The following is a 26,299-nucleotide window of genomic DNA, read 5'->3' as shown; positions in this document are numbered from 1 at the left end:
CCATAACCATCACCTACAAAACTATACATCAACTTACCACTCTCGATCTTCAATTCCCTCTCCAAACACATAATTCTACCAGACCTACTAGAGATGCTTATAGAGGCTCCCTCCAAGTTCCCCCAGCGAAAACGACCAGACACATCACCATAAGAGATCGCGCCACCTCCACAGCTGGCCCTCTTTTGTGGAATTCCATTCCTACAGACCTCAGACAGGAGCCCTGCCTCCCAACTTTTAGGAAAAACTTAAGACTTGGTTATTCAAACAAGCATTTCCGGACACAACCCAATGACACATTCCAATGACTCCTAAAACACCACTCCTCTTGTATATAACATTTATTCTGTATACTATATTTAATTTGTATATTGTTTAACCATCTCTTTCTCTCCTCTCTTCTTCCTTCTCCAAGTTCGGCTACCCTTGTTAAATGTAACTGTACTTTCGGACACCACAGTTCTAGTTTTTGTTTATAATGCACTCCTGTTCGATGTAAACCAGCAAGATATGTTTTCATGATTGCCGGTATATAAAAACTCTAAATAAATAAAATAAATAAAAATATATAAATGATCTGGAAAGGAAAACAACGAGTGAGGTTATCAAATTTGCAGATGATACAAAATTATTCAGAGTAGTTAAATCACAAGCAGACTGTGATACATTGCAGGAGGACCTTGCAAGACTTGAAGATTGGGCATCCAAAAGGCAGATGAAATTTAATGTGGACAAGTGCAAGGTGTTGCATATAGGGAAAAATAACCCTTGCTGTAGTTACACGATGTTAGGTTCCATATTAGGAGCTACCACCCAGGAAAAAGATCTAGGCATCATAGTGGATAATACTTTAAAATCGTCAGCTCAGTGTGCTACAGCAGTCAAAAAAGCAAATAGAATGTTAGGAATTATTAGGATGGGAATGGTTAATAGAACGGAAAATGTCATAATGCCTCTATATCGCTCCATGGTGAGACCACACCTTGAATACGGTGTACAATTCTGGTCGCCGCATCTCAAAAAAGATATAGTTGCGATGGAGAAGGTACAGAGAAGGGCAACCAAAATGATAAAGGGGATGGAACAGCTTCCCTATGAGGAAAGGCTGAAGAGATTAGGGCTGTTCAGTTTAAGAACATAAGAACATAAGAAATTGCCATGCTGGGACAGACCAAGGGTCCATCAAGCCCAGCATCCTGTTTCCAACAGAGGCCAAAAACCAGGCCACAAGAACCTGGCAATTACCCAAACACTAGAAGAAACCCATGCTACTGATGCAATTAATAGCAGTGGCTATTCCCTAAGTATAATTGATTAATAGCCATTAATGGACTTCTCCTCCAAGAACTTATCCAAATCTTTTTTGAACCCAGCTACACTAACTGCACTAACTACCTTCTCTGGCAACAAATTCCAGAGCTTTATTGTGCGTTGAGTGAAAAAGAATTTTCTCCGATTAGTCTTAAATGTGTTACTTGCTAACTTCATGGAATGGCCCCTAGTCCTTCTATTATTCGAAAGTGTAAATAACCGAGTCACATCTACTCGTTCAAGACCTCTCATGATCTTAAAGACCTCTATCATATCCCCCCTCAGCTGTCTCTTCTCCAAGCTGAACAGCCCTAACCTCTTCAGCCTTTCCTCATAGGGGAGCTGTTCCATCCCCTTTATCATTTTGGTTGCCCTTCTCTGTACCTTCTCCATCGCAACTATATCTTTTTTGAGATGCGGCGACCAGAATTGTACACAGTATTCAAGGTGCGGTCTCACCATGGAGCGATACAGAGGCATTATGACATTTTCTGTTCTATTAACCATTCCCTTCCTAATAATTCCTAACATTCTATTTGCTTTTTTGACTGCTGCAGCACACTGAGCCGACAATTTTAAAGTATTATCCACTATGATGCCTAGATCTTTTTCCTGGGTGGTAGCTCCTAACATGGAACCTAACATCGTGTAACTACAGCAAGGGTTATTTTTCCCTATGTGCATCACCTTGCACTTGGAGAAGAGATGGCTGAGGGGGGATATGATAGAGGTCTTTAAGATCATGAGAGGTCTTGAACGAGTAGATGTGACTCGGTTCTTTTCACTTTCGAATAATAGAAGGACTAGGGGGCATTCCATGAAGTTAGCAAGTAGCACATTTAAGACTAATTGGAGAAAATTCTTTTTCACTCAACGCACAATAAAGCTCTGGAATTTGTTGCCAGAGGATGTGGTTAGTGCAGTTAGTGTAGCTGGGTTCAAAAAAGGTTTGGATAAGTTCTTGGAGGAGAAGTCCATTAATGGCTATTAATCAATTTTACTTAGGGAATAGCCACTGCTATTAATTGCATCAGTAGCATGGGATCTTCTTAGTGTTTGGGTAATTGCCAGGTTCTTGTGGCCTGGTTTTGGCCTCTGTTGGAAACAGGATGCTGGGTCTGACCCAGCATGACAATTTCTTATGTTCTTATGATTATCTCACTCGTCGTATTTCTTTCCAGATCATTTATAAATATATTGAAAAGTAAGGGTCCCAATACAGATCCCTGAGGCACTCCACTGTCCACTCCCTTCCACTGAGAAAATTGTCCATTTAATCCTACTCTCTGTTTCCTGTCTTTTAGCCAGTTTGCAATCCATGAAAGGACATTGCCACCTATTCCATGACTTTTTACTTTTCCTAGAAGCCTCTCATGAGGAACTTTGTCAAACGCCTTCTGAAAATCCAAGTATACTACATCTACTGGTTCACCTTTGTCCACATGTTTATTAACTCCTTCAAAAAAGTGAAGCAGATTTGTGAGGCAAGACTTGCCCTAGGTAAAGCCATGCTGACTTTGTTCCATTAAACCATGTCTTTCTATATGTTCTGTGATTTTGATGTTTAGAACACTTTCCACTATTTTTCCTGGCACTGAAGTCAGGCTAACCGGGGTGTAGTTTCCCGGATCGCCCCTGGAGCACTTTTTAAATATTGGGGTTACATTTGCTATCCTCCAGTCTTCAGGTACAATGGATGATTTTAATGATAAGTTACAACTTTTTACTAATAGGTCTGAAATTTCATTTTTGGGTTCCTTCAGAACTCTGGGCTGTATATCATCCGGTCCAGGTGATTTACTACTCTTCAGTTTGTCAATCAGGCCTACCACATCTTGTAGGTTCACCGTGATTTGATTCAGTCCATCTGAATCATTACCCATGAAAACCTTCTCCATTACGGGTACCTCCCCAACATCCTCTTCAGTAAACACCGAAGCAAAGAAATCATTTAATCTTTCCGCGATGGCCTTATCTTCTCTAAGTGCCCCTTTAACCCCTCGATTATCTAACGGTCCAACTGACTCCCTTATAGGCTTTCTGCTTCGGATATTTTTTTTAAAGTTTTTACTGTGAGTTTTTGCCTCTACAGCCAACTTCTTTCAAATTCTCTCTTAGCCTGTCTTAACAAAGTCTTACATTTAACTTTCCAAAGTTTATGCTTTATCCTATTTTCTTCTGTTGGATCCTTCTTCCAATTTTTGAATGAAGATCTTTTGGCTAAAATAGCTTCTTTCACCTCCCCTTTTAACCATGCCGGTAATCGTTTTGCCTTCTTTCCACCTTTCTTAATGTGTGGAATAGATCTGGACTGTGCTTCTAGAATGGTATTTTTTAACAATGACCACGCCTCTTGGACATTTTTTACTTTGTAGCTGCTCCTTTCAGTTTTTTTCTAACAATTTTTCTCATTTTATCAAAGTTTCCCTTTTGAAAGTTTAGCATGAGAGCCTTGGATTTGCACACTGTTCCTCTTCCAGTCATTAAATCAAATTTGATCATATTATGATCACTATTGCCAAGCGGCCCCCACCACCGTTACCTCTCTCACCAAGTCCTGTGCTCCACTGAGAATTAGATCTAAAATTGCTCCCTCTCTCGTCGGTTCCTGAACCAATTGCTCCATAAAGCTATCATTTATTCCATCCAGCAACGTTATCTCTCTAGCGTGTCCCGATGATACATTTACCCAGTCAATATTGGGGTAATTGAAGTCTCCCATTATTACTGCACTACCAATTTGGTTAGCTTCCCTAATTTCTCTTAGCATTTCACTGTCCATCTCACCATCTTGACCAGGTGGACGGTAGTATACCCTTATCACTATAGTCTTCCCCGACACACAAGGAATTTCTATCCATAAAGATTCAATTTTGTATTTAGTCTCATGCAGGATGTTTATCCTGTTGGACTCTATGCCATCCCGGACATAAAGCGCCACACCTCCTCCCGACTGCTCCTCTCTGTCATTGCGATATAATTTATACCCCGGTATAGCACTGTCCCATTGGTTATCCTCTTTCCACCATGTCTCTGAGATGCCAATTAAGTCTATGTCATCATTCACTGCTATACATTCTAATTCTCCCATCTTACTTCTTAGACTTCTGGCATTAGCATACAAACATTTCAAAGTGTGTTTTTTGTTTGTATTTTCATTCTGCTTTTTAATTGATAGGGATAAGTTAGAATTTTTTAGCTCAGGTGAGTTTTTAGTTACAGGCACTTGGACTACTTTTCTTATTATTGGAACCTCACTGTCGGGATGCCCTAATTCTAATGCATCATTAGTATCCTTTGAAGATACCTCTCTCCGAACCATGCGCTGCTGAGCGACTGTCGGCTTTCCCCTTTGTTCTAGTTTAAAGCTGCTCTATCTCCTTTTTAAAGGTTAGTGCCAGCAGTCTGGTTCCACCCTTGTTAAGGTGGAGCCCATCCCTTCGGAAGAGACTTCCCCTTCCCCAAAAGGTTCCCCAGTTCCTAACAAAACTGAATCCCTCTTCCTTGCCATGGCTTTGTGCGCATAAGGCATAGTTATGTGCTCCGGTGCGTCGAAGTTGTGCGCGTAGGATTGGTACGCGCTCAGGGAGGTTTGCGCGCTGTGTGCGCCCAGATCGAAGGTATGCGCCCGGCACAGTAAGCGCATGGCTGTGTGCGTCGCTTATGCGCACGGTACTAGGGCGCGCGACGATGTGCGCACAATGTATTTGTGCGCCCAGCTCGCCTCTGTGCGCACGGGTCGGAACGGCAGACAAGGTGGCGAACAGATTAAAATGGTGACGGCGACCACGCGGGCAATATGGTGACCACCTCGGAGGGTCTTCACGTGGGAGGACCCTCGGAACTGACCGGGGTCTGGCCCTGCTAGGGCAGATCAACCCGGTGGCACTGGTCCCGGCTGGCGACCTGTCCGACTCCTCGAGCTTCGGAGACCGTAGACATTTAAATAGATTTCTACCTTACCTTGTCTCGGCGCTTCCCGGTCTCGTTTCGAGCGATCTCCGGCTGCGGGGGGAGAGGAAAAATACCTTCACCGCCGCGCTCGAAATGGCACCCGTTGCCTCTCAGCCTCACCCGATGTCAGGGGCTAGGTCCCCGCCGAGGGTCGGCCGCCGGACCGAGGCTTATCTCCGAGGGATCGCTGAAATCACCTCGGGAATTCTCAACAGGGGGAGGGGCCCAATGTTTGTCACCACAGGAGAGCAGGGCTCGTCTGTGGATGTAAGATTTCTTCTTGTTTTGGGTTTTTCTTTGTAAATTTACTCTAACGCTGAGCTAGCGTGCAGAGTCCCGAACTGCTATGGAGACGGAAAATACTGAAGAGCTACACTTCCTGCAGGGGTATATGTACTAGGGCTGAGGTCAGATTGAAATCTGATCCGTCTCCAACTGCTATCAGGAGTACACTATACCCATTGGTCCCGAGTCCATCTGCTACACACTAGGAAAGAACCAATTTTCCTATACTTTTTACTCACAAGCAGCAATGCTGAAAACAAAGGGGTTCGCATATTTTTGCTATTTATCTTGCTGTGGGTACAATGTACACATGATCACTTGTACTTGCTTTTAATGTGGGTAGAATTTTGCTAGAATACTACACATAAACTTTGTCAATGCAATCACAACACGCCTCAAGAACGCCTCCTCTCAGCCAGGCCGATACAGAACGGTGCGCTCAGCCGAGCGCACCATTTTAGCCCCCATTTGGCCGTGCGTTTTTGAAGTGCTGTTATTACCCCTTGTACTGTAAAGGGTAATAGCGCGTGGAAAACGCGCAGCCAACCCCCCCTGAAACTAATAGCACTCATCACATGCAGATGCATGATGATGAGCCTATTAGTTAGTCACCCACAATACAGAAAGTAAAATGTGCGGCCAAAGGCAGGCATTAATTTCAGACGGCACCGGGCAAGTGTACATAAAAGCAGAAAAAACTGCTTTTCTGTACACCCTCCGACTTAATATCATAGCGATATTAAGTCGGAGGCCCCAAAAATTAAAAAAAATCTGCCCGCGGCCCGCGGGTTGGAAAACGGAGCTCAACTTTGCCGGCGTCCGTTTTCCGAACCCCTGGCTGTCAGCGGGTTCGACAACCAACACCGGTAAAATTAAGCATCAGCTGTCAGACCCGCTGTCAGCCGCCACTTCCGCCAATAAGGAGGCGATAGGGACGCGCTAGTGTTCCTAGCACCTCCTTATTAGCGCAGTCCCTAATTTAAATAAAGAGTTGCGCGCCCAGGAGAGCGGGTGCTCGCCTTGGAGCACCCGCTCCATAGTTGTTTGATAACTTTCTGTAAGATAAGCCATGGGTCTAGTCTGGGGTAGGTAACTTTGTTCTTTGAGTGCCACAAAGTGATCTAGCTCTCAAGGTATCCACAATGAATATGCAAGATATATATTGCCACGCACTGCTTCCATTATATTGCTTTACTAATTGATATCTCAGCAATGGTAACTCGTGACCTGCTAGTATACCTTAAATTGTGGAAATATATAAGATTCATATTTAGCTGCTGGCTGGCTAGGAAAGTTAGCCAGATAGTTATCTGGCTAACTTAGCCGAGAGATTCCGCAGCATTGGCGTGCTCATGAATATTTCCAGCTATCTTAAAGTGAGCTGGAGACGTTTTGGACTGCTCTTCGGCTGTCCTAAAGTTATCTAGTTCTTTTAGCCGAACAGTGCTGAGACTTGGCAATATCTGACCAGTTTTGCGGGATAATGCTGCTCTGCCCTGGACCACCCCTGACATAGTCAGATAAGATTTCTGCCAGCCAAAAATGTATCCAGCTACATCGCGGACAGTCAGACTGATGGAACTTTCAAATCTCAGTGTCCCACCAGCTAAGTGCCAGTCTTATCTGGCCAGATGCACTGAATATGAACCCCATGCAAGTTTATGGGTCTGTAAAACTAGTGGGTGATTATTATGTCAATCTATGAAAACAGAGCAAGAAATAGAGCAACTCTTGATGCCTGCAAGTGCGTGAGAGTGACTAAAGCAGAGTAAAGTAAACAGGGAAGAAAACAGTGAGCAGAAAGAATCTCTTTTTTCCTTTTTGCTTTGTAGTCACCAGGGCCAGCTTCCTCCTGAATGCTGCCTCTGTCTAAATGCTCTTTTTCCTTTCTTGTGTGGATGGGATGTTTTTCTCAGCTCCCTTTCCACATACTGCAGCTCAGGAGAAGATGGGGCCCAAAGCAATTAGCTAGCATTATAATTATTAAATTCATTAGTGATGGGCTCTCTTTCTATGACATGTTTGTTCATTTCGATGTATTCTGGTCTGCATCCCGACTCGAGATCATAATTTCAGGTGGTGATGGGTTCCCTATTATGCTCGCTTCTATCAGCGGCTTCCAAACAGAAGAAATCAAGTGACCTAAATTCTGGCTTTTACCATGTCTAAGAAGAAAAGTGCCAGACCTGCTTTTTGCTGTGCATTATTTACTTCCAATACCTGCCTGTCGCAGCCTTCAGTGTTTATTCCTTCTTAAGAGCCACCTGAAATGTTTCAAAGAAACCAAAAACAGGAGGAAAATTGCAACGTTGGGTTGTGGAAAGTCAAAACGAGGACAGAATGGTGGAAGGGAGGGAGGAATAAATGCTAAGTTTCCTTCTTGCTGTTGGACTAATTTGAGGCCTCTGTTCAAGACGCTCCCTTATCGGGTCCGGCCCTGAAGCCTAATAGAGGCCATTTCTGACGGAGTTGAAAGTCCAAACAAACAAGGGGGGGGGGGGGGGGAAGCTACGACCCCAGCCTCCATTCTGTTGCCCTGCTTTCATTATTCACTCAGTGCATTTCGTATCAAAGAGCATTTCTTCTTTGTAAAAATGTAATTGTGGTTTAACCACTACACCAGAGCAGTTTTGGGGGGGTTTTTTAGAGAAAGTATGGTATTGTCATCTGTAATGAGGGTACTGTTCCCTTTTAAAGTACGGCCTCCGAATTGGACCCCTTAATCGAAGTGGAGTCTCACTCGTGACCTCTGCACGGGCAAGCTCCCGTGCTTTCCCTCAGCACAATGTTAGCGGTCCGAGTTGCTTTCTTGCTGGATTAACTTGCAGCCTTTAGTTCGGTTGAGATCATTGCTTCTAATTCCCTCGCCAGTCCTTTTCATGGATATTTGTGTGCCAGATGCATGATTTTTACATCTTTTTGCCTTGAAGCAAAGTTATTATTTTTTTATGTCCCCTTTCGTTATTTGCACCCCTCCTTAGTTTGTCTGTCCTGTTACAGATTTTTCTTTCCTTGCAAATCCTTCTGTAATACTACTAATAAATAAATATTGAAAAGAACCAGTCCTAGCATTGCGGCCTGAGGTAATCCCACTAGTCACTAGTCTCTCATCCGAAATAATTTCATTGACCACCTCTCTGAATTCTGAAGCTCAACCAGTTTTTATATTCCTCACATCATAGTGGCTGGTTTGCTTAGTAGCCTTCTGTGCAGAACAGTTCAAAGAGACATCGGTTTTTACTACTCTGATCTGCCACTTTTGTCACCTCATGAAATTTGTCTGACAGGATCTTTCCTTGTGAAACCATGTTGTATAGGGTCCAGTAATCTACTTGTTGCAAGGAGCTGCACTCCTTGGGCCTGATTTTCAAATGCATTACAGGCTTAAAACTGAGTTTTACATGCATAAATGCTTTTTACCCTTGTAAGTGGGCTTTTAAAAATGGCTACAATATATATGCCGTTGAATCATCGATAGGTTTTACCCACGCTAAGTGGGTAACGCAGGCTTTTGAAAATTGCTACAATAGTATGTTACATTTACATGGGTACCTCCTTTGAAAATTCACCTGAGAGTTTTGCAGATTCTAAAGAGCGCCTAGTTTTCTCCCCCGACTTGACCCCGGCCTGGGAACTCCTCCACTACAGTGAGGGTAGACACACACAGGTTTGGAAAAAGGAGTTGAACTCCTCTCCTCAGATTTTGGCCTCATTAGAGTAACCTGGTCAAGTTGCTTAATTTTCTTTAATGTTTTTGATAAGGGGCAGCAGTTCGTGAAACGGGGGGGCTACGTTCTTGCAGTGGCGCTTCTTTTAGCCAAAACGGGGTTTTAATGGATTGCAACAGTGAAGAGTTGCCCACGTTTAGGTACTGGAGAGAGTTTATATTACAAACCGTACATATTGAGCGGCTTTAGGCGGTGGTCAGTCAGAGAGAGAGTATTTTTAGGTATGGGAAACTGGTCCTGAATTTCTTTAAATAAATTCGTTGGTTCATTTTGTTGAAACTGGAGAGGCGACATCATAGCTAAACTGTGTGCAGTGTGTGGGTATGTGTGAATGGCGTGCTTGATTGTAAGGATGCAGGGGTGTCACTGAGGGTTCTGTTAGTAGGTACACATTTAAGAAAATTAAAACGTGGAAGTAACCTGGAATGGAATCAAATTTCAGATGTTTCGAACATATTGGGCCCAACAGTCAATGCGTGTTCAGCGCTATTTATCTGGATACATTCAGGAGCCGCCTCTTAGCCATATAAGTCCCTAATATGGCTAATGGTTACATGCACAGTACTGGAAGGATCAGGGGAGGAGTGAGTTAGCCATATAACTTATACGGCTAACTACCGATATTCTGAGTTAGCCACATAAGTATCCCTGTAAGTTTAGACGTGCCATAGAGCAGGTCTAAACTTAGCCTAGTAGACTTAGCTGGCTAAATACGAATATAGACGCATATATTCAGCGGCTTCGCTGTGCCACTGAACATGCGTTATAACTTAGCCAGATTAGTTCTAACCGGCTAAGCTACTTACATGGCCATCTTTGAATCTCTACCCTAATATGTACTTTTTGTGCATATTTCTTTTTGTTATCCTTATTGTGGTTCCATTTCTATTCCTTCCTGTTGATTCAAATAAAGAGAATATGTGTTAAAAAAAAATGAAAATAACCTTTGCTCAGTATGCAGCAGCAACCAAGAAAGCAAATATAACGCTAGGGATTATTGGGAAAGGAATGGAGAATAAGACAGAGAATATCATAATGCCTCTGTATCGCTCCAAGGTGCGACCTCATCTTGAGTATTGTGGTGCAGTTCTGCTCACCACATCACAGAAAATATATAGCAGAATTAGAAAAGGTACAGAGAAGGGTGACCAAATTATAAAGGGGATGGAACAATTCCCTTATGAGGAAAGGCTAAAGAGGTTAAGGTTCTTCAGCTTGGAGAAGAGATGGCTGAGGGGAGTAAACGTTAATTGGTTTTTTATGCTTTCAAAAAGTACAAAGATTAGGGGACACACAATGAACTAATAAGAGAAAATACTTTTTTTACTCAATGCACAATTAAGCTATGGAATTCATTGCTAGAGGATGTGGAGAAAACTGTTAGCGTAGCTGGGTTTAAAAAGGTTTGGACAAATACATCAGGAAAAGTCCAAAAACCATTATTGAGGTAGAGTTGCAGAAATCCACTTCTATCCCTGGGTTAAACAGCATGGAATGTATCTACCCCTTGGGATCCTGCCAGGTACTTGTGACCTATATTGGCCACTGTTGGAAACAGGATATTGGGCTTGGTGGACCTTTGGTCTGACCCAGTGTAGCAAATCTTCTTGTGCTCTAACTATGTGCATACTTCTACCAACATGCAGGACAATTTTCAGACAATCGATTTACCCAAGTAAAACACTTTTGGTTAAGGGGATAGACTCTGGTACAAAACTGGGAAATATTTCTTCATGGAAAGAGTGGTTGATGCATGGAATGGCCTCCTGGAAGAGATGCTGAAGACAAGGAGGGTAATGGAATTCAAAAGGGCATGGGATAAACGTAGAGGATGCCTAGAAGTTAAAGGATGGAAATGAAAAAAAGGGGTAACCTATTACCAGCTTTTAAATTTACATTTCTGAATGGGGGTAACCTACATGGAGCAGTCGTTATACTCAAGCAACTTGCTGGGTAGCTTGGATGTACCTTTTTTGGTCTTTATCTGCCATAATTCACTATGTTACTCTGATAGTTTTGAAAACCCACTCAGGGTAATGATCTTTTCTCTCTTCTGTTCCTCAGAATTCCGTTCAGTCCATGAAAGAGGCGTATGGGATTAATCTCTTGGATGTCCCCTCTGAGAGTGATCTCCTCACTTACACACGGTAAGGCAAACTGCTAATGGCATTGTCCCGAGCCAGTCTGGTCAAACTGCAGTGAGGAGAATCAGATATTCCCGGGACAATGAGCACCTGTAGTGCGCAGGGTAGCGTGTCACGAGCTCGGAGACATCACAGCTCCAACCTGTGAGTCTGCTAAGAATAATGCTCTTCCTTATGTCTGTAAAGCTCTGTGAAATAAACTAAGGGCATGCGCTGCACCCCTGATCGAGACCCAGCATTAGTGTTTTTAGGTGACAGAAAAACGGATTGAAGTTAATTATTCCTTCTTTCAAGAAAAGCATTTTTCACTGTAGAAGTGCAATTGTGTTCTTGAGAGAGGATTCTGGTGCATTTTCTGAAGGGCTGAGCTGAGAAATCACCCAAATCGCATGACTCAGTAATCCTGCCAGAAATTCAGCCATTTTCTCAGTCATGACAACCAGGAAATCCTTGGTTAGATGATAGTTTTTAATAAAATTTGGGGTGGTTCTTGGGCGCCTGTTAATATGATGGTACAAGGCATATGCAGTGCCTGATGTTGGCATAAACCCCACACTGGATTATGGATGAGGTATGGGAGCATGGCCCAGCCCTACTCCTCTGGTGCTGAAGCTGCGGTTCTGACTCCCTCCTTGTATTTCTTTGCTCTCCTGCCCTGGACTGCTTAGCTCAGACGATATATGTACTTGCAGGGGCCTGTGTCTTAGTCCTGTAAAGTGCACACTGCCGTTTGTTTCGTGTTGGTGCCTATGTCGCCTTAGAAGTGAGTGCAGTGTAAATTTTGTGTCTTATGATACTCCCCCCTGCAATTGCTATTGGAGTGGCCTAGAATTTGGGTTTTAAAATCCCTGAGATCTAGCAATCTGCTGGTTACGTCCCACATACCTATGATAGAGCGTGATGACATTATAATCGCAGTGATGTCATAATGAACTTTGTTTAGCAGTGCAGCAGGGCTGTTCATGTGGAGAAATCTGTTGTGCATGACGGGACATTTACTTGAAAGGTAAACTGTTCCGTTGCCTTTTTGTAAGTATTTATGATATGCATCCAGACTTTTGTTACAGTTTTCGGCTTGTCTTATGTTATAGAAAGCGCTGTCCGTTTGTGACGTTGACTTCACAGGCAGAGATCAGCTGTGGTGCCGGTGGACATACCGATCATATAAGTGTGCTGGCAGCCAGGTCAGCATAGCTGGCTGGATTCCCCAAGCTCTGCTAGCTGAAGATAAGGTGGAGCTGGCAACTAAAGCGGCAGCGTTACCAAGGTCCCCCAAGCCTTCCAGCTTTAGACAAAATGGAGCTGGCAACCAATTAGCAGAGATGATGGGGTTCCCCAGGTCTCGCCAGCTGAAGACAAGCTGGAGCTGGCAGCCAAAGTTGTAGAGTTGGCAGAGTTATCCAGGCCTCGCCAGGCATGCACAGTTCTTACATTACTACTGCCATCTACCCCATTGCCCGTGCTCCAGCTTCTGTGCTGGATCCTGGTGACCACGTGATACATGGGAGAGAGCATGGGGGAGCAGAGTGTGGAGGAAGAGAATGGGGAGAAGGATGTGAAAGAGTCCGGGGTGGAGACAGAACAACATGGGGAAGTAGTAAAGGTGTGTAAGAGTTTGGCTAGAGAGGAGAGAAAACCTGTCACAGCGGAGAGGGGAAGGGGAAACATCAAAGGGTAATGGAGTGAGTGAGGGTGTGAATATGGCAGGCTAGATTACCAGTAGGCAGAGTAGTCAAGTGCTTATGGGAAGCCATCATTCCTGTACGAATCAATTGGTTTGCATCAGCTGCAACACCATGCCACTATGGCTATTTTTCTTGTCATTTCTAAATATCAGATACTAACTCTGTATGTATGTGTCAAGGTGGAAGGGTAGGGGCCAGCTGGTGGCGGGTTAGGGAGAGATAGTGGGAGAGGCTTTGAGAGAGTGTGGGAGCTTCTTTTATGAATTTTATTTTTATAATCTGTTTCAAAACTACAAAAAGAAATCAATGTAATTACAGAAAATATGAACACATGGGTAAGAAATTAAAATATAAATATTTCAATTAGCAACAAAACACATGCCTTGACCTCAAGTCCACAAATGGAGGGTAGCATGATAAAAGGATGAGCAATTTCAAATCAATTAGTAAATCAAATTCATCCTCAAATTACATGCTCAACCCTGGTTTGGGACATCTAAGAAGTAGTTTTATCAACTAAAAACCTTTCCAGTTGAGAGCATCATAAAAAATAAATTTATTACCCTGATGATTAATACATTTAGAAGGGAATTTAAGGTAAAAGATGCTTCCTATACTCAGTACCTGAGATTTCAAATCCCAAAAGCTTTTCTTCTTCCTATTCTTAAATTGCTTCATAACCACATCTCAAGAGCAAAGGTTACAGTCAAGGATTCTGTAACTCGAATTTCTTCTGGAGCTATTTCCAACAAGGTAATTACATTAAGACTATCAGTTAAAACCGACTGATCGGGGTTCCCTGCCTATAATCATGTAGAGCGTTTCCTTGAAGGGATAATCGATGGAATCTTTACATTTTCAAAATATTTTTTAATCATTTCATACAACATCACTAAATTTTTTCTAGGAACATTTAAAAACATAAATTCTTATACCTAGAAATATTCTCAGAGGTTCCACCCTAGAACAAAGGAGAGATTTTCCTAATCAGCACTATTGAGGGTCTGTAAGTCAGAAACTTGCTCACTTCAGAAATGTTTCTGTGCAGCTTGATTTTCCAAACACGCGCATGTTATAAAATGCGATATCCACATGCATGCAACTCGCACACACGGGAGGGGGCGGGGGGGATTTTATTAAGTACGCACGGCGATGCGATCGGGCCTAGACCAGTTCCTTCCCTAACCCTACCCTTCCTACCTTTTCCCCTCTCCTCCCTGACCCCTGACCTCTGACCTAAACGTAACTACCCCCTATTTTTTGTTTCCATACTTACTGCTCCTCTGGAGCAGAAGTATCTTCCGCCTGCCAGCTGGCTGCCGGCACGTGCACTTCCCCGGGACAGCGTCTAATGGTGCCACCCCTCCCCACCCAGAACACGCCCACCTCTTTCTTTAGGCCCGTCACTTCGGTGCATATCAGTGATTACACACGTGTAACCCTCACAATTTACACACGCAGGGCCTTTAAAATCTGGGCTTGTATGAACAGAAAATGTACCTAATTGTGATACATGTCCCTCTAATATGGCCTCAACTCTTAATAATGAATGAGGGCGTGTTTGTGTAACAAGCCCGGTGGAGTGACTAGAAGCAACTGAGGGGAAGTGTTCTTAATATGAATGGCTCCAGCCAGAATGTGCTTGTAACTGAGAGAGGCGACTGCATCTTCCTCCTTCAAAGACTAGAAAAAGAGGATGGGCTTGCATAGGTGGCAAAGGAGGATGCCAGATTTCTGGTGTTTGGAGATGACAATATAATTCCAAATACTGACCTATATCCTGGGATCTATAGGCCGTAAGGCAGAGGACTGAGACTCGATAGAGGCCATATATTTCCCTTTTCTTGCCAGTCCTAACTTAATTGCTCAAGTCCAATCCTGGTAAACTCAGTACTCACAGCTTAATCAATTTTCCAGTTGCTCCCCAGGGGCATATCCCTTTAGCATGTGCATAGGGCTGCACCTCATGTGCCTCAGTTCTTCTGAGGATGATATTAGCAGGGGAATTGCTCCCTTCCTCCTCCCTTCCTGTAGTCAAGGCTGCAAACGATCTTTCCACAGCAGAACAACTTCCTGCCTACACCAGGACCCATCAAACTCTATGCCATGTGCCTCAGTTCTTCTGAGGATTCAGGTCCTGGGATGGATAACATTACTGGGGGAAATCCTCCCCTTCTCCCCCCACCCCGAACCAGTAATCAAGGTAACAAACCATCTTTCCATAGCAGAGCAACTTTCTGCCTGCACCATCTGCCTGCCTGCACTTTCTGCCTGAAGCAAAAACATCATTTAATCTTTCCGCGATGGCCTTATCTTCTCTAATTGCCCCTTTAACCCCTCGGTCATCTAACGGTCCAACTGACTCACTCATTGGCTTTCTGCTTCGGATATATTTTTAAAAGTTTTTACTGTGAGTTTTTGTTTCTACGGCCAACTTCTTTTCAAATTCTCTCTTAGCCTGTCTTATTAATGTCTTACATTTAACTTGCAAACGCTTATACATTATCCTATTTTCTTTTGTTGGATCCTTCTTCCAATTTTTGAATGAAGATCTTTTAGCTAAAATAGCTTCTATCACTTCCCCTTTTAACCATGCCGGTAATCGTTTTGCCTTCTTTCCACCTTAATGTGTGGAATACATCTGGACTGTGCTTCTAGGATGGTATTTTTTAACAATGACCACTCTTCTTGCACACTTTTTACCTTTGCAGCTGCTCCTTTTAGTTTTTTTCAAACTATTTTTCTCATTTTATCAAAGTTTCCCTTTTGAAAGTTTAGCACAAGAGCCTTGGATTTGCTTCCTGTCCTCCTTCCAGACATTAATTCAAATTTGATCATAATTTGATCACTATTGCCAAGCGGCCCCACCACCATTACCTCTCTCACCAAATCCTGTGCTCCACTGAGAATTAGATCTAAAATTGCTCCCTCTCTTGTTGGTTCCTGAACCAATTGTTCCATAAAACTATCATTTATTCCATCCAGGAACTTTATCTCTCTAGCATGTCCCGATAATACATTTACCCAGTCAATACTGGGGTAATTGAAATCTCCCATTATTACTGCACTACAGATTTGGTTAGCTTCCCTAATTTCTCTTAGCATTTCACTGTCCGTCTCATCTTGACCAGGTGGACGGTAGTATAATCCTATCACTATAGGCTTCCCCAACACACAAGGGATTTCTACCATAAAGATTCGATTGTGCATTTAGTCTCATGCAGGATGTTTATCCTGTTGGACTCTATGCCATCCAGGACATAAAGCGCCACACCGCCTCCTGGATGCTCCTGTCTGTCATTGCAATATAATTTGTACCCCAGTATAGCACTATCCCATTGCTTATCCTCCTTCCACCATGTCTCTGAGATGCCAATTAAGTCTATGTCATCATTCACTGCTATACATTCTATTTCTTTCTTCTTACTTCTTTAACTTCTGGCATTAGCATACAAACATTTCAAAGTTTATTTTTTGTTTTATTTTCATTGTGCTTTTTAATTGATAGGGGATAAGTTAGAATTTTTTAGCTCAGGTGAGTTTTTAGTTACAGGCACTTGGACTACTTTTCTTATTATTGGAACCTCACTGTCGGGATGCCCTAATTCTTATGCATTATCAGTATCCTTTGAAGATACCTCCCTCCGAACCATGTGCTGCTGAGAGACTGTCGGCTTTCCCCTATTGATTTGTTAAAACTGCTCTGTCTCCTTTATAAAGGTTAGCACCAGCAGTCTGGTTCCACTCTGGTTAAGGTGGAGCCCATCCCTTCGGAAGAGACTCCCCCTTCCCAAAAAGGTTCCCCAGTTCCTTACAAAACTGAATCCCTCTTCCTTGCACCATCGTCTGATCCATGCATTGAGACACTGGAGCTCTGTCTGCTTTCTGGGGGACCTGCACGTGGAACATGGAGCATTTCAGAGAATGCTACCCTGAAGGTTCTGGAATTAAGCTTTCTACCTAAGAGCCTAAATTTGATTTCCAGAACCTCTCTCCCACGTTTTCCTATGTCATTGGTGCCCACATGAACTATGACAGCCGGCTCCTCCCCAGCACTGTCTAAAATCTTATCTAGGTGACGCGTGACGTCCGCCACCTTTGCACCAGGTAGGCATGTTACCAGGCAATCCTCACGCCCACCAGCCACCCAGCTGTCTACATTCCTAATAATTGAATTACCAACTATGACTGTGGCCGACCTAACCTTCCCTCTGGGCATAGGGCCCTTGGAGATACATCCTTGGTGCCAGAAGGACAATGCAACCACCTGGAGAGCAGGTCCTTGCTACAGGATACTTTCCTGCTGCACCAGGTCTAACTTAAGTTAGGTTCAGCCGGAGTGACTGATTGCTCTCTTGATTAACAAATGTTGGTATCTAATCAAACAAAATCACACTACCTTAACACCTTTCCAAGGTGAGTGCTGAACTTTTCAACCTTTTTACTTAGGTATACACTGCTCCTAGCTTATTTCTAGCTTCTAGCTACTTTTATTTTCTTTTTAAATATGCAAACACTCTAACTTCTGCTTATTAGCTGCCTTACAGACTATTAAAAATAAACACACTAACTACTGCATATTAGCTGCCTTACTGACTGACTATTTAAAAATACAGTCTAACTTCAGTTTATTCCCTGCCTTACTGACTATTAAAAGCACAATCACACTAAATAATATTCTCCAATAGTTAACTTCATCCCAATACTTTTTGTTGTTATTTAGGAGAGTTGTGGGTGGATCCTTGGTCCAGTGGCAGATGACCACGCCCCCGGGGAAGATCCCGAGAGGGACCACCGGTCAGGCTTAGAGTTAGGAGACAGACACACACTAGTTCTTTTATTAGACAGTATACTGAACCACCAGAGGTGGCAGTAGTGAGCTGGAATACCAGGCTGGGCTGTAGTCCCTCAGATAATGGAACAGCTATCCTTAGAGGCTGGGCTGTAGAGAAAATGAAATATAGTAAGTAGGCAGGGTATGCAGAGTTCATGTACCGAACCTGATGGTAACACTTACACAATGTCTCATAGAAGCCCAGGAGCTGGAATGTATAGGCCCTCGAGGAGCGAGTACCAGGTTCCAGGGAAAGCTCTGAGAGAGTGATGGTAACTCACTGATTTAGTTGGCAGTGATAACTTCCAGGCAGAAGAGAATACGGAGCAAGTCTGGGAACCGAGGGCCTTTCGAGGAGGCGAGTACCGGTTCCAGACTGTCACCTGAAAAACAAAGGAAGAGAGCGAGGCCCCGAGGAGTGGGTCCCCCTGGTAAGTCCGAGGAGGCAGAGTATCTTAGGTAGAGTAACCTTTGCTAACCTGATCTGTTAGCAAATTCTAAGACCTTATATATCAGTCCGGCGGGTGATGTCATCTTAGGGGGATGCCCCTGAGTTCGTGCCATCACCGGTATTCGTCAGGGCTGGCGCCCACGCGCGCCCCTAGGCCTCCAGGAAACATGGCGGGTTGCAGCGTCTAACCGGTCCGGGGACACCGGAGGACATTCGCAGAAGGACTCTGCAAGCAGCCAATCTACCGCGGTCGAAGAGGAAGGCGCCAAAGCGGTTGGTAAGGTAGGAGGAGGAGAGGGACACGCCGTGACAGAGCGAGAGAAGGAGAGGAGCAGAGGGCGTCGGGGGAACCGACTGACACAACAGTACCCCCTTTCAAAGAGCAATTTCCTCTTTGGGTACCAGGCTTAGGTTTTGAAGGATGCGCGAGGTGGAACTGAAGAAGCATCTCTTTATCCAGGATATTGGTCTGAGGCTCCCAAGAGATCACTTCGGGGCCGAAACCTTCCCACTTAGAAGGTATTCAAAAGTCTTGCCTCTTTTACGAACGTCCAGGACTTCTTCGACTTTGTATTCTAAATCATCTTCTGCATTGATAACAGGTAGATCTTGAGTCTTGGAAGAAAATTCGCTGAATATGAGTGGTTTCAACAATGGAACGCGTTATAAATGTGGAGACTAGGTGGATATCAGCAGTGGAAGTGGTGAAGTTGGGGAATGTCCAAAGCCCACTTCAAGTTGTAACACAGTAGTGGATCTTCTAATTTGAAGAGGGGACTCCTCAGGTCTTCCACTAGACGTCTGGGAATGAAGTTGCCTCCTGCCCCTGAGTCCAACAGGGCAGGAGTCTGAACCATGATCGGTCCTTAGGTCAAAGAGACTGGGAGAGAGAGCGGAGGGGATGTTGCGGTATGGCCTGAGAACAGTCCTCCTGCAGGACTTAGGCCCGTCCGTTTTCTGGACGAATGGAGCATGTGGAGACATTATGGCCGGGCTGACCACAGTACATGCAAAGGCAGCGCTTCTTCCAAAATCTTCTCTCCTTGGAAGTCAAGCGTCCATGACCAAGTTGCATAGGTTCATCTGTATCAGCAGCAGGAATTACTAGAACCATCCGAGGTGTAGAGACAGCACTGGCCTTTTCAACCCGGGTAACATCCTAGGCCGGAGTTCCTTCACCTTGTCCTGGAGCCGGTGATCAATCTGAGTAGCCAAGGCTACTAATTCATCCAGCGAGTCAGGAGTTTGGCGAGCAGCCAGCTCGTCCTTTAAACGGTTATCCAGGCCTTTGCAAAGAGTCTTGAGACATTTGGGGTCCCAGCGAAGTTCTGCCGCAGAGTTTTGAACTCGATGGCGAATTCAGCCAATGATCTGTTGCCATGCTTCAAATCCACTAAAGCAGAACCGGCTACAGAAGTTCGAGCAGGGTCATCAAAAACGGATTTAAACAAGTCCATAAATCCTTCTATGTTCTGCAAAATAGAGTCCTTGCGTTCCCACAAGGTGGATGCCCAAGACAGGGCTCTACCATCCAGGTAAGAAAGGATGTAGGTAGTCTTGGAGAGAGCTGTAGGAAATAGAGACAGCTGTAAGGCAAAGTGCATGCAGCACTGGTTCAAAAAGCCCCGGGTCTTCTGGATTTCTCCGGAAAAGCAGATTGGAGCCACCAGTGGTACAGCAGTCTTCAAAGTTATCTCCAGTGACTGACCTTCTTGGTTGGAGGCTGTGCCTTGAACCTTCTGTGTGTTAGCTGATGAAATGCTGCAGTAAGTTTCTCCAAGGCATCTTGCTGCTCCACAATGCGCTGGGCCAGGGCCCGGTTGTGTCAGATCCATGGAGTTAGCAATCTGTTGTTGTTTAGGAGAGTTGTGGGTGGATCCTTAGACCAGTGGCAGATGACCACGCCCCCGGGGGAATATCCCGAGGGGGTCCACCGGTCAGGCCTACAGTTAGGAGACAGACACACACTAGTTCTTTTATTAGACAGTATACTGAACCACCAGAGGTGGCAGTAGTGAGCTGGAATGCCCGGCTGGGCTGTAGTCCCTCAGATACTGGAACAGCGATCCTGGAGGCTGGGCTGTAGAGAAAACTGAAATATAGTGAGTAGGGCGCAGGGTAAGCAGAGTTCATGTACCGAACCTGATGGTAACACTCACACAATGTCTCATAGAAGCCCAGGAGCTGGAATGTATAGGCCCTCGAGGAGCGAGTACCTGGTTCCAGGGAAAGCTCTGAGAGAGAGCGATGGTAACTCACTGATGTAGTTGGCAGTGATGACTTCCAGGCAGAGAGAATACGGAGCAAGTCTGGGAACGAGAGCCCTTGAGGAGCGAGTAGTACCGGTTCCAGACTGTCACCTGAAAAACAAAGGAGAGAGCGAGGCCCCGAGGGAGTGGATACCCCTGGTTAATCCGAGGAGGCAGAGTAGCTTAGGTAGAGTAACCCTTGCTAACTCAATCTGTTAGCAAATTCTAAGACCTTATATATCCGTCGCGGGTGGATGTCATCTTAGGGGGACACCCTGAGGTTTTGTGCCATTGGCCGATACTTCAAGTCGGAGCTGCGCCGCATGTGCACCCTTAGGCCTCCAGGAAACATGGCAGGTTGCAGCGTCTAGCCAGTCTGGGGGACGCCGGAGGACTTCGGCAGAAGGACGCCGCGGCAGCCAATCTTCTCCCGCGGTCGAAGAGGGAGGCGCCCAAAGAGGTAAGGAGGGCGGAGAGAGGGCTTCGGGAACTGACGGACTCAACACTTTAAAAAAAGAATATTTCCCAAGCAAAAACTTACTGATTCCTTTCAGCCACCATCAGGGTGATCCTCTCCTCTCAGTGCTCCCTCTTCTTCATGAGCCAGTTTATGTGGAACATTCTGAAGAGCGTGAAGGAAACAGCATAATAGCATGCTCAGAAATAGTGTGATAATTTGAAGCATTGTGGACAACTTTGAAGCACACGGGTGGAGTGTGGAAAACACACAGTCTGATTAACCTTCGATGTTTTTCAAGACAGCATCAAGAGTTTCTGTAGTGGGTATTAACACTATCTGCAGACTCTCCTGGCTACAGGCTTCAGGTGTTTGACCAGATTTCCAGGGAAAAACTGTTGATGTGCCTTGTAGTGTAGAGAATCTCTTTGGAAATAAGGTCATGTAAGCAGTGGCTCAGATAAATACCATTGTGCGACATTTCAGATCCTCTCCACTGCCACTCCAGACCCACCCTCCTCAACTAGGAGATACCTGAATGGAGCACTCAGAAGTCATTTCTGTCAGCTAAGGAAGCATTTTCCTCTTCCCCCCTCGATCCTATCAACAACAGGGTCCGTGTGCTTACCTTGGCAGAGAGCACTAAAGCCACAATAAACACCCCAGCCAAAACTGGGATGGGGTTTTGACTAGATCATAGAGAGCTTAACTGAGATCCCAGAACCTGTGCTAGAGGACCTTCTTGTTGGAGTCAGGCTAAGGTTTTACATAAACCTTTTGCCAGAATAACTTGAGACACTTGGGTCTGAGCATAATGTGAAAACAGTACAGCCTACATTTATTGGATATCCTTCCAAATCACCCACTGAAACCCACTTGGTTGGTATCTCAGCATCAGTGCTCTCCTTCCCCTTTACAGGACAATTGGTCAGAGCCCATTCTACCAGAGGAAAGAGGGCAGGGATTTTACTGTTGCGTCCGTTGGTCTCAGACGGCTTCGACCTTTGTGCCTCATCTTTTCTCTGCTCTCCTCCCGCTAGCCTTGGGAAGATGGCTACCGCCGCGTCTGCATGCCACTCTCTCCGGCGTCCCCGGAAACCGCAATGGCAAAGCCTCATGCCATGTTTCTCCTAAGGGCCTCCTAGGGTGCACGCACTCTACCCACGTCTTTATCCACGTCATGGCAGGAACCTTGGGGGCATCCCCCTCGAGTGACGTCACGCTATCCGGGTATTTAGCCTGTCCCTGTTTGCTAGCTAATCGAGTTAGGCAAGGATCGTGAATGGATGAAAGCCTCCGGTCTGAGCTACTCTGCTGCTTCCTTGGCTGCCCTCTGGAAGCTCTCTCTGCCTTCGGGGTGTGTCTTAAACCTGGGTACCTGCTCCTCGGGGGCCCTTTGCTTTCTTCAGGTGCCTATCTGGGATCAGGTACTCGCTCCTCGAGGGCCTGCTCTCACTGGCTCAGTGCCTGTATTCAACTACTTCTGCCTGCTGGGATCTCCACCTATACAGCTACCAACTTAGTGAGTAATCTAATATTCTCAGTCTGTCTCATCTACAGCTCTGCTGCACTGGGAACCTGCATCTGGATATCCCTATACTATCTCTGTGAGCCGGGTCCCCTCTGCCGAGGGACCCTGGACTGCTACCCCTCTGGATCACCTCACTACTGCCACCTCTGGTGGTATACCTCAGCTGTATAATAAAAGACAAATCTCCGTGTTTGCGTGTCTAGCCTAGAACTGTGGTTCCTCATGGGGCTCCTCCCTGTGGGCGTGGTCATCTCCACAGTACCCAAGAATCCACTCAAACACCTCAAAACCATAACATTTACTTCAAGTAAAATTTCCTGATCCCAGAGAAAGCAGAAGGATTCCGTCCCATCCAAGACCTAAGGATCATCTGGCTTCAACAAAGTTTGATCAAGTTTACTGATGATGGCAGTAGGACAGATGCAGCACACTCTTGTGCTTCTACAGCTGGGGTAGGCTCTGTGCATCACAAGAAGGAATGAATAAAGTTTGGAGGGGGGAATGCTGCTTATCACCTGCTTTTACGGCTTGGATGGGGCCTCCATTTTAGTCTTTATCTGCTGATGTTTATTATGTTATGTTAAGGGTGATGAACAAGTTCCTAAAAAGGGAAACGTTCAAGATGGTTTCCCTAGATATCTTGACTTCCTTTCTCTAAAAAGGAGGATTGGCTATGCTCTCTAGATCCAAAAGATGCTTACCACCTACACAGAGGTATTTCCAAGTCATGGAAAATATCTCAGATTGTATTAGGAGACCACTACCTCCAATATCGCATACAGCCCTTTAGACCGGTGTCAGCATCCTGTGTTTTCACAAACTGTCTGGCAGTTGTGGCAGAGCATCTATGTAGATTGGTAGTGTGTGTGTTCCCCTACCTGGGTGATTGGCTGGTCAAGAGTACATTTCAATGCGGTGCCACAGACTCAATGAGTAAAACCATCCAGGTGTTGGTGTTACTAGGGCTCATCACTAACTATCCCAAGTCCCATTGAGCCCATCATCTTAATTGGAGTTTATAGGAACACTCCAGTCTGGTTTGACCATTAGGCAAATTAAGCATGCACCTAAGGTGGCAGCATCTGGGAGGCACCAAAAGCAGCTGCAATAACAGTGAAACAGTACTGTTTTGATATGGTAACTTTGCTATTTGAGTTCTGAATGCCTTTTGTCGCAGAGTTTTGTATTATGTCAAAAAATGTCTGATAATGGAGGGAGCCTATGTTGCAGTTATTGAGGTGACACCAGAATTTGACTTTTTTTTTTTTTTTTTTTGTATGGTGAGTAGTAAAGAAAACATTCTAGTTCAGCCCAGCCTGCCATGTCAGAGATTAACTTTAGCCAATATGGTATCGATTCATTTTAATTCATACATTTATGTATTTCTTGATTTTATTTGAAATCTACTCCCAAAAATTACAGATGATACATTGATCTGACATTGTTACATGATTGGTGAAACATATTTGTATTATATATAAGAACATTAAACATATGATCATGCGATATACCATGCTGGGTCAGACCAAGGTTCATCAAACCTAGCAATCTAGCATCCTGTCTCTGACAGTAGCCTGTCCAGGTCACAAGTACCTGGTAGATCCCATCATTTTGAGAGGTGTAACAGTGAGGTGCTCTTGGTGGTTGAGTTTAATTATCAAAATCTCAAGAGGGGCAGCCTAAGGTCCTGAAAGTTAATAAGGGAGAGGGGATGTAATGCCAAAGCTTTGCCTAAGGCACCTAATACCATTGCACAGACCTTTGGAGCACTCCCAGGTGTGATTCAGACAAAGAGCCTTCTCACAGGAGGAGGAGTCTAGAGGTGAGAGAATAATTTGATAGAGCAAGTGTTTTCCTGAGTACCTTCACGTGGTAATATCTAGACTAAATCTCAACCAGACAACTACCATTGCTGAAGTATGCTAGGAAGAACAAAGAGAAATTCATACTGCCCACACGTTGCCCAGGGTAAAAAGGTGTCCACCCTTAGCCTAAGCACTAGGGCTAATGAAGGTGCTGAATCTTCAGGTGCAGCTATAGGCCATGTTGACCCTGTTCATAGACCCACTGCAGCAGTAAACAGACCACAGAAGCTAATGAAAAAATTACTTATCTATCATTAAATAGATTCCCGAAGATAGAAAGGAGATGATGTATTGGTACATTTAAGCCATAAACCCCCATATTTAGATCTCTGGGGTATACAAAGACAACCTGCCAAAAAATGGAAGAAAAAGCACTAATACCAAAGGTAATGTTGGAAAGAGAAACTGTTCAGAATGTAAGATCTTTATTTGGACAAAGCATAGAAAATAAATATTTAAGTGATGACATCTTAAAACAGCTGAGCTTGCTAGAGAAGAAGGAAATGCAGAAATGAACCTCAGGGGAAAGTTGCGGAGCAATTAATGAGCATCAAAGTAATGGTGCCAGAGAAGCCAAGGGCAACCAGGATAAAGATGCCTAAGCAGTCAAGGACCTCTCGAACAAAGGGGCCAAAACATCTACAAGCATTGGAAGCAGCAACTTTTGCAATTACAGCAAAAGATAAGGATGCAATGCTGGACAATGAGAAAAGTGCAAGACAGGCCAGGAAGAAGAGGGAAAGGGAGAGGAAGCAGACTCCTGAACAGAGGCACCCAAGCAGATAATGACCACCAGAGCCTAATGTGCCTGAGCAGCCAGAAGAAGTGGCGAGAGATCCGTGAAAGATGATAAATCATCACAGGAGGAGGTGAGCAGGGTAAGCAGGCCAGGAAACAGAATGGAGAGGAAAGGAATCAGGAGACTGAAGAATTGGTGGCTGACTCCTGGTTTATATGTATGCTGAGGCCCTGCAGAAGGAAAGACTGCCTAAGGTAAATCAGACAACAAAGATGAACAAGAGCAAAATCCATATTAAGGATATCACAAAATCCATATTAAGGATATCACAAACAGAAAAAATGTGCAATGTTATGCACTAAAAATTATTACTGAGCGTCTTACCAACAAGGACACAAACATGGAAAAAACATGGAGAAGAGAATATTAAGTCACTGCGTGCAGAGGTGTCACTGGAAGATGCATACTCAAAGGATTGAGAACGCTGAAAGTAAAGAGAAAAATCCAAAACAGAAAGCTAAAATATGCTGCACTCACAGAAGAAGACCTTCAAATCATATCTTTCTATAATAAATTGAAAATGACAGCAGAAGCACAAAAGCTGTGGAGATCTGAAGAAAACAGAAAGGAGCGACACCAAAATGAAACATTTCTAGAGAATCCAAAGAAGTTCTACAGAGAATTGGGGAAGAACATCTGGGCTGTTAAACCCCACCAAAGAAAGAAGTTTGGAGAAATTTGTATAAAGATCCTGCAGAGCAGAACAGAACAGAGAAGCAGACTGATTGCCCAGCATATAAAAGAGTATGAACCAGGCAAGCATCAAAACTGTGGCATGGCCTGAGGTTATAATATGGAGTTGGAAGACAGATTAACAAGAAGCCCACATTGGAAGTGCTCTGGCCCTGATGGAGTGCACAGTTTTTAGCTCAAATATTTAATCTTTCTCCACCGAGACCTGGCTAACTACAAAAACCAATTGATCAGACTGCCAAAATGAACTCCTTAATGGCTAATAACAGGAGGAGCCAAATAATAGGGATGTGCATTTGTTTCATTCGTTTAA

General features: G+C 44.4%; 1 protein-coding gene across 1 annotated transcript in view; it reads left to right on the top strand.

Annotated features, from left to right (window-relative positions):
* FIG4 (FIG4 phosphoinositide 5-phosphatase) overlaps positions 1-26,299 on the top strand; it is a 600,391-nt gene that overhangs the window by 419,142 nt on the left and 154,950 nt on the right. The window contains 1 exon segment of the mRNA XM_029595282.1: positions 11,343-11,425. Coding sequence (XP_029451142.1) covers positions 11,343-11,425 — 83 coding nt within the window.

The sequence above is a fragment of the Rhinatrema bivittatum genome, chromosome 3, assembly GCF_901001135.1.
Source record: "Rhinatrema bivittatum chromosome 3, aRhiBiv1.1, whole genome shotgun sequence".
NCBI lineage: Eukaryota > Metazoa > Chordata > Amphibia > Gymnophiona > Rhinatrematidae > Rhinatrema > Rhinatrema bivittatum.
Note: the sequence above shows the minus strand (reverse complement) of the source record. Positions and strands in the feature narration are given on the sequence as shown.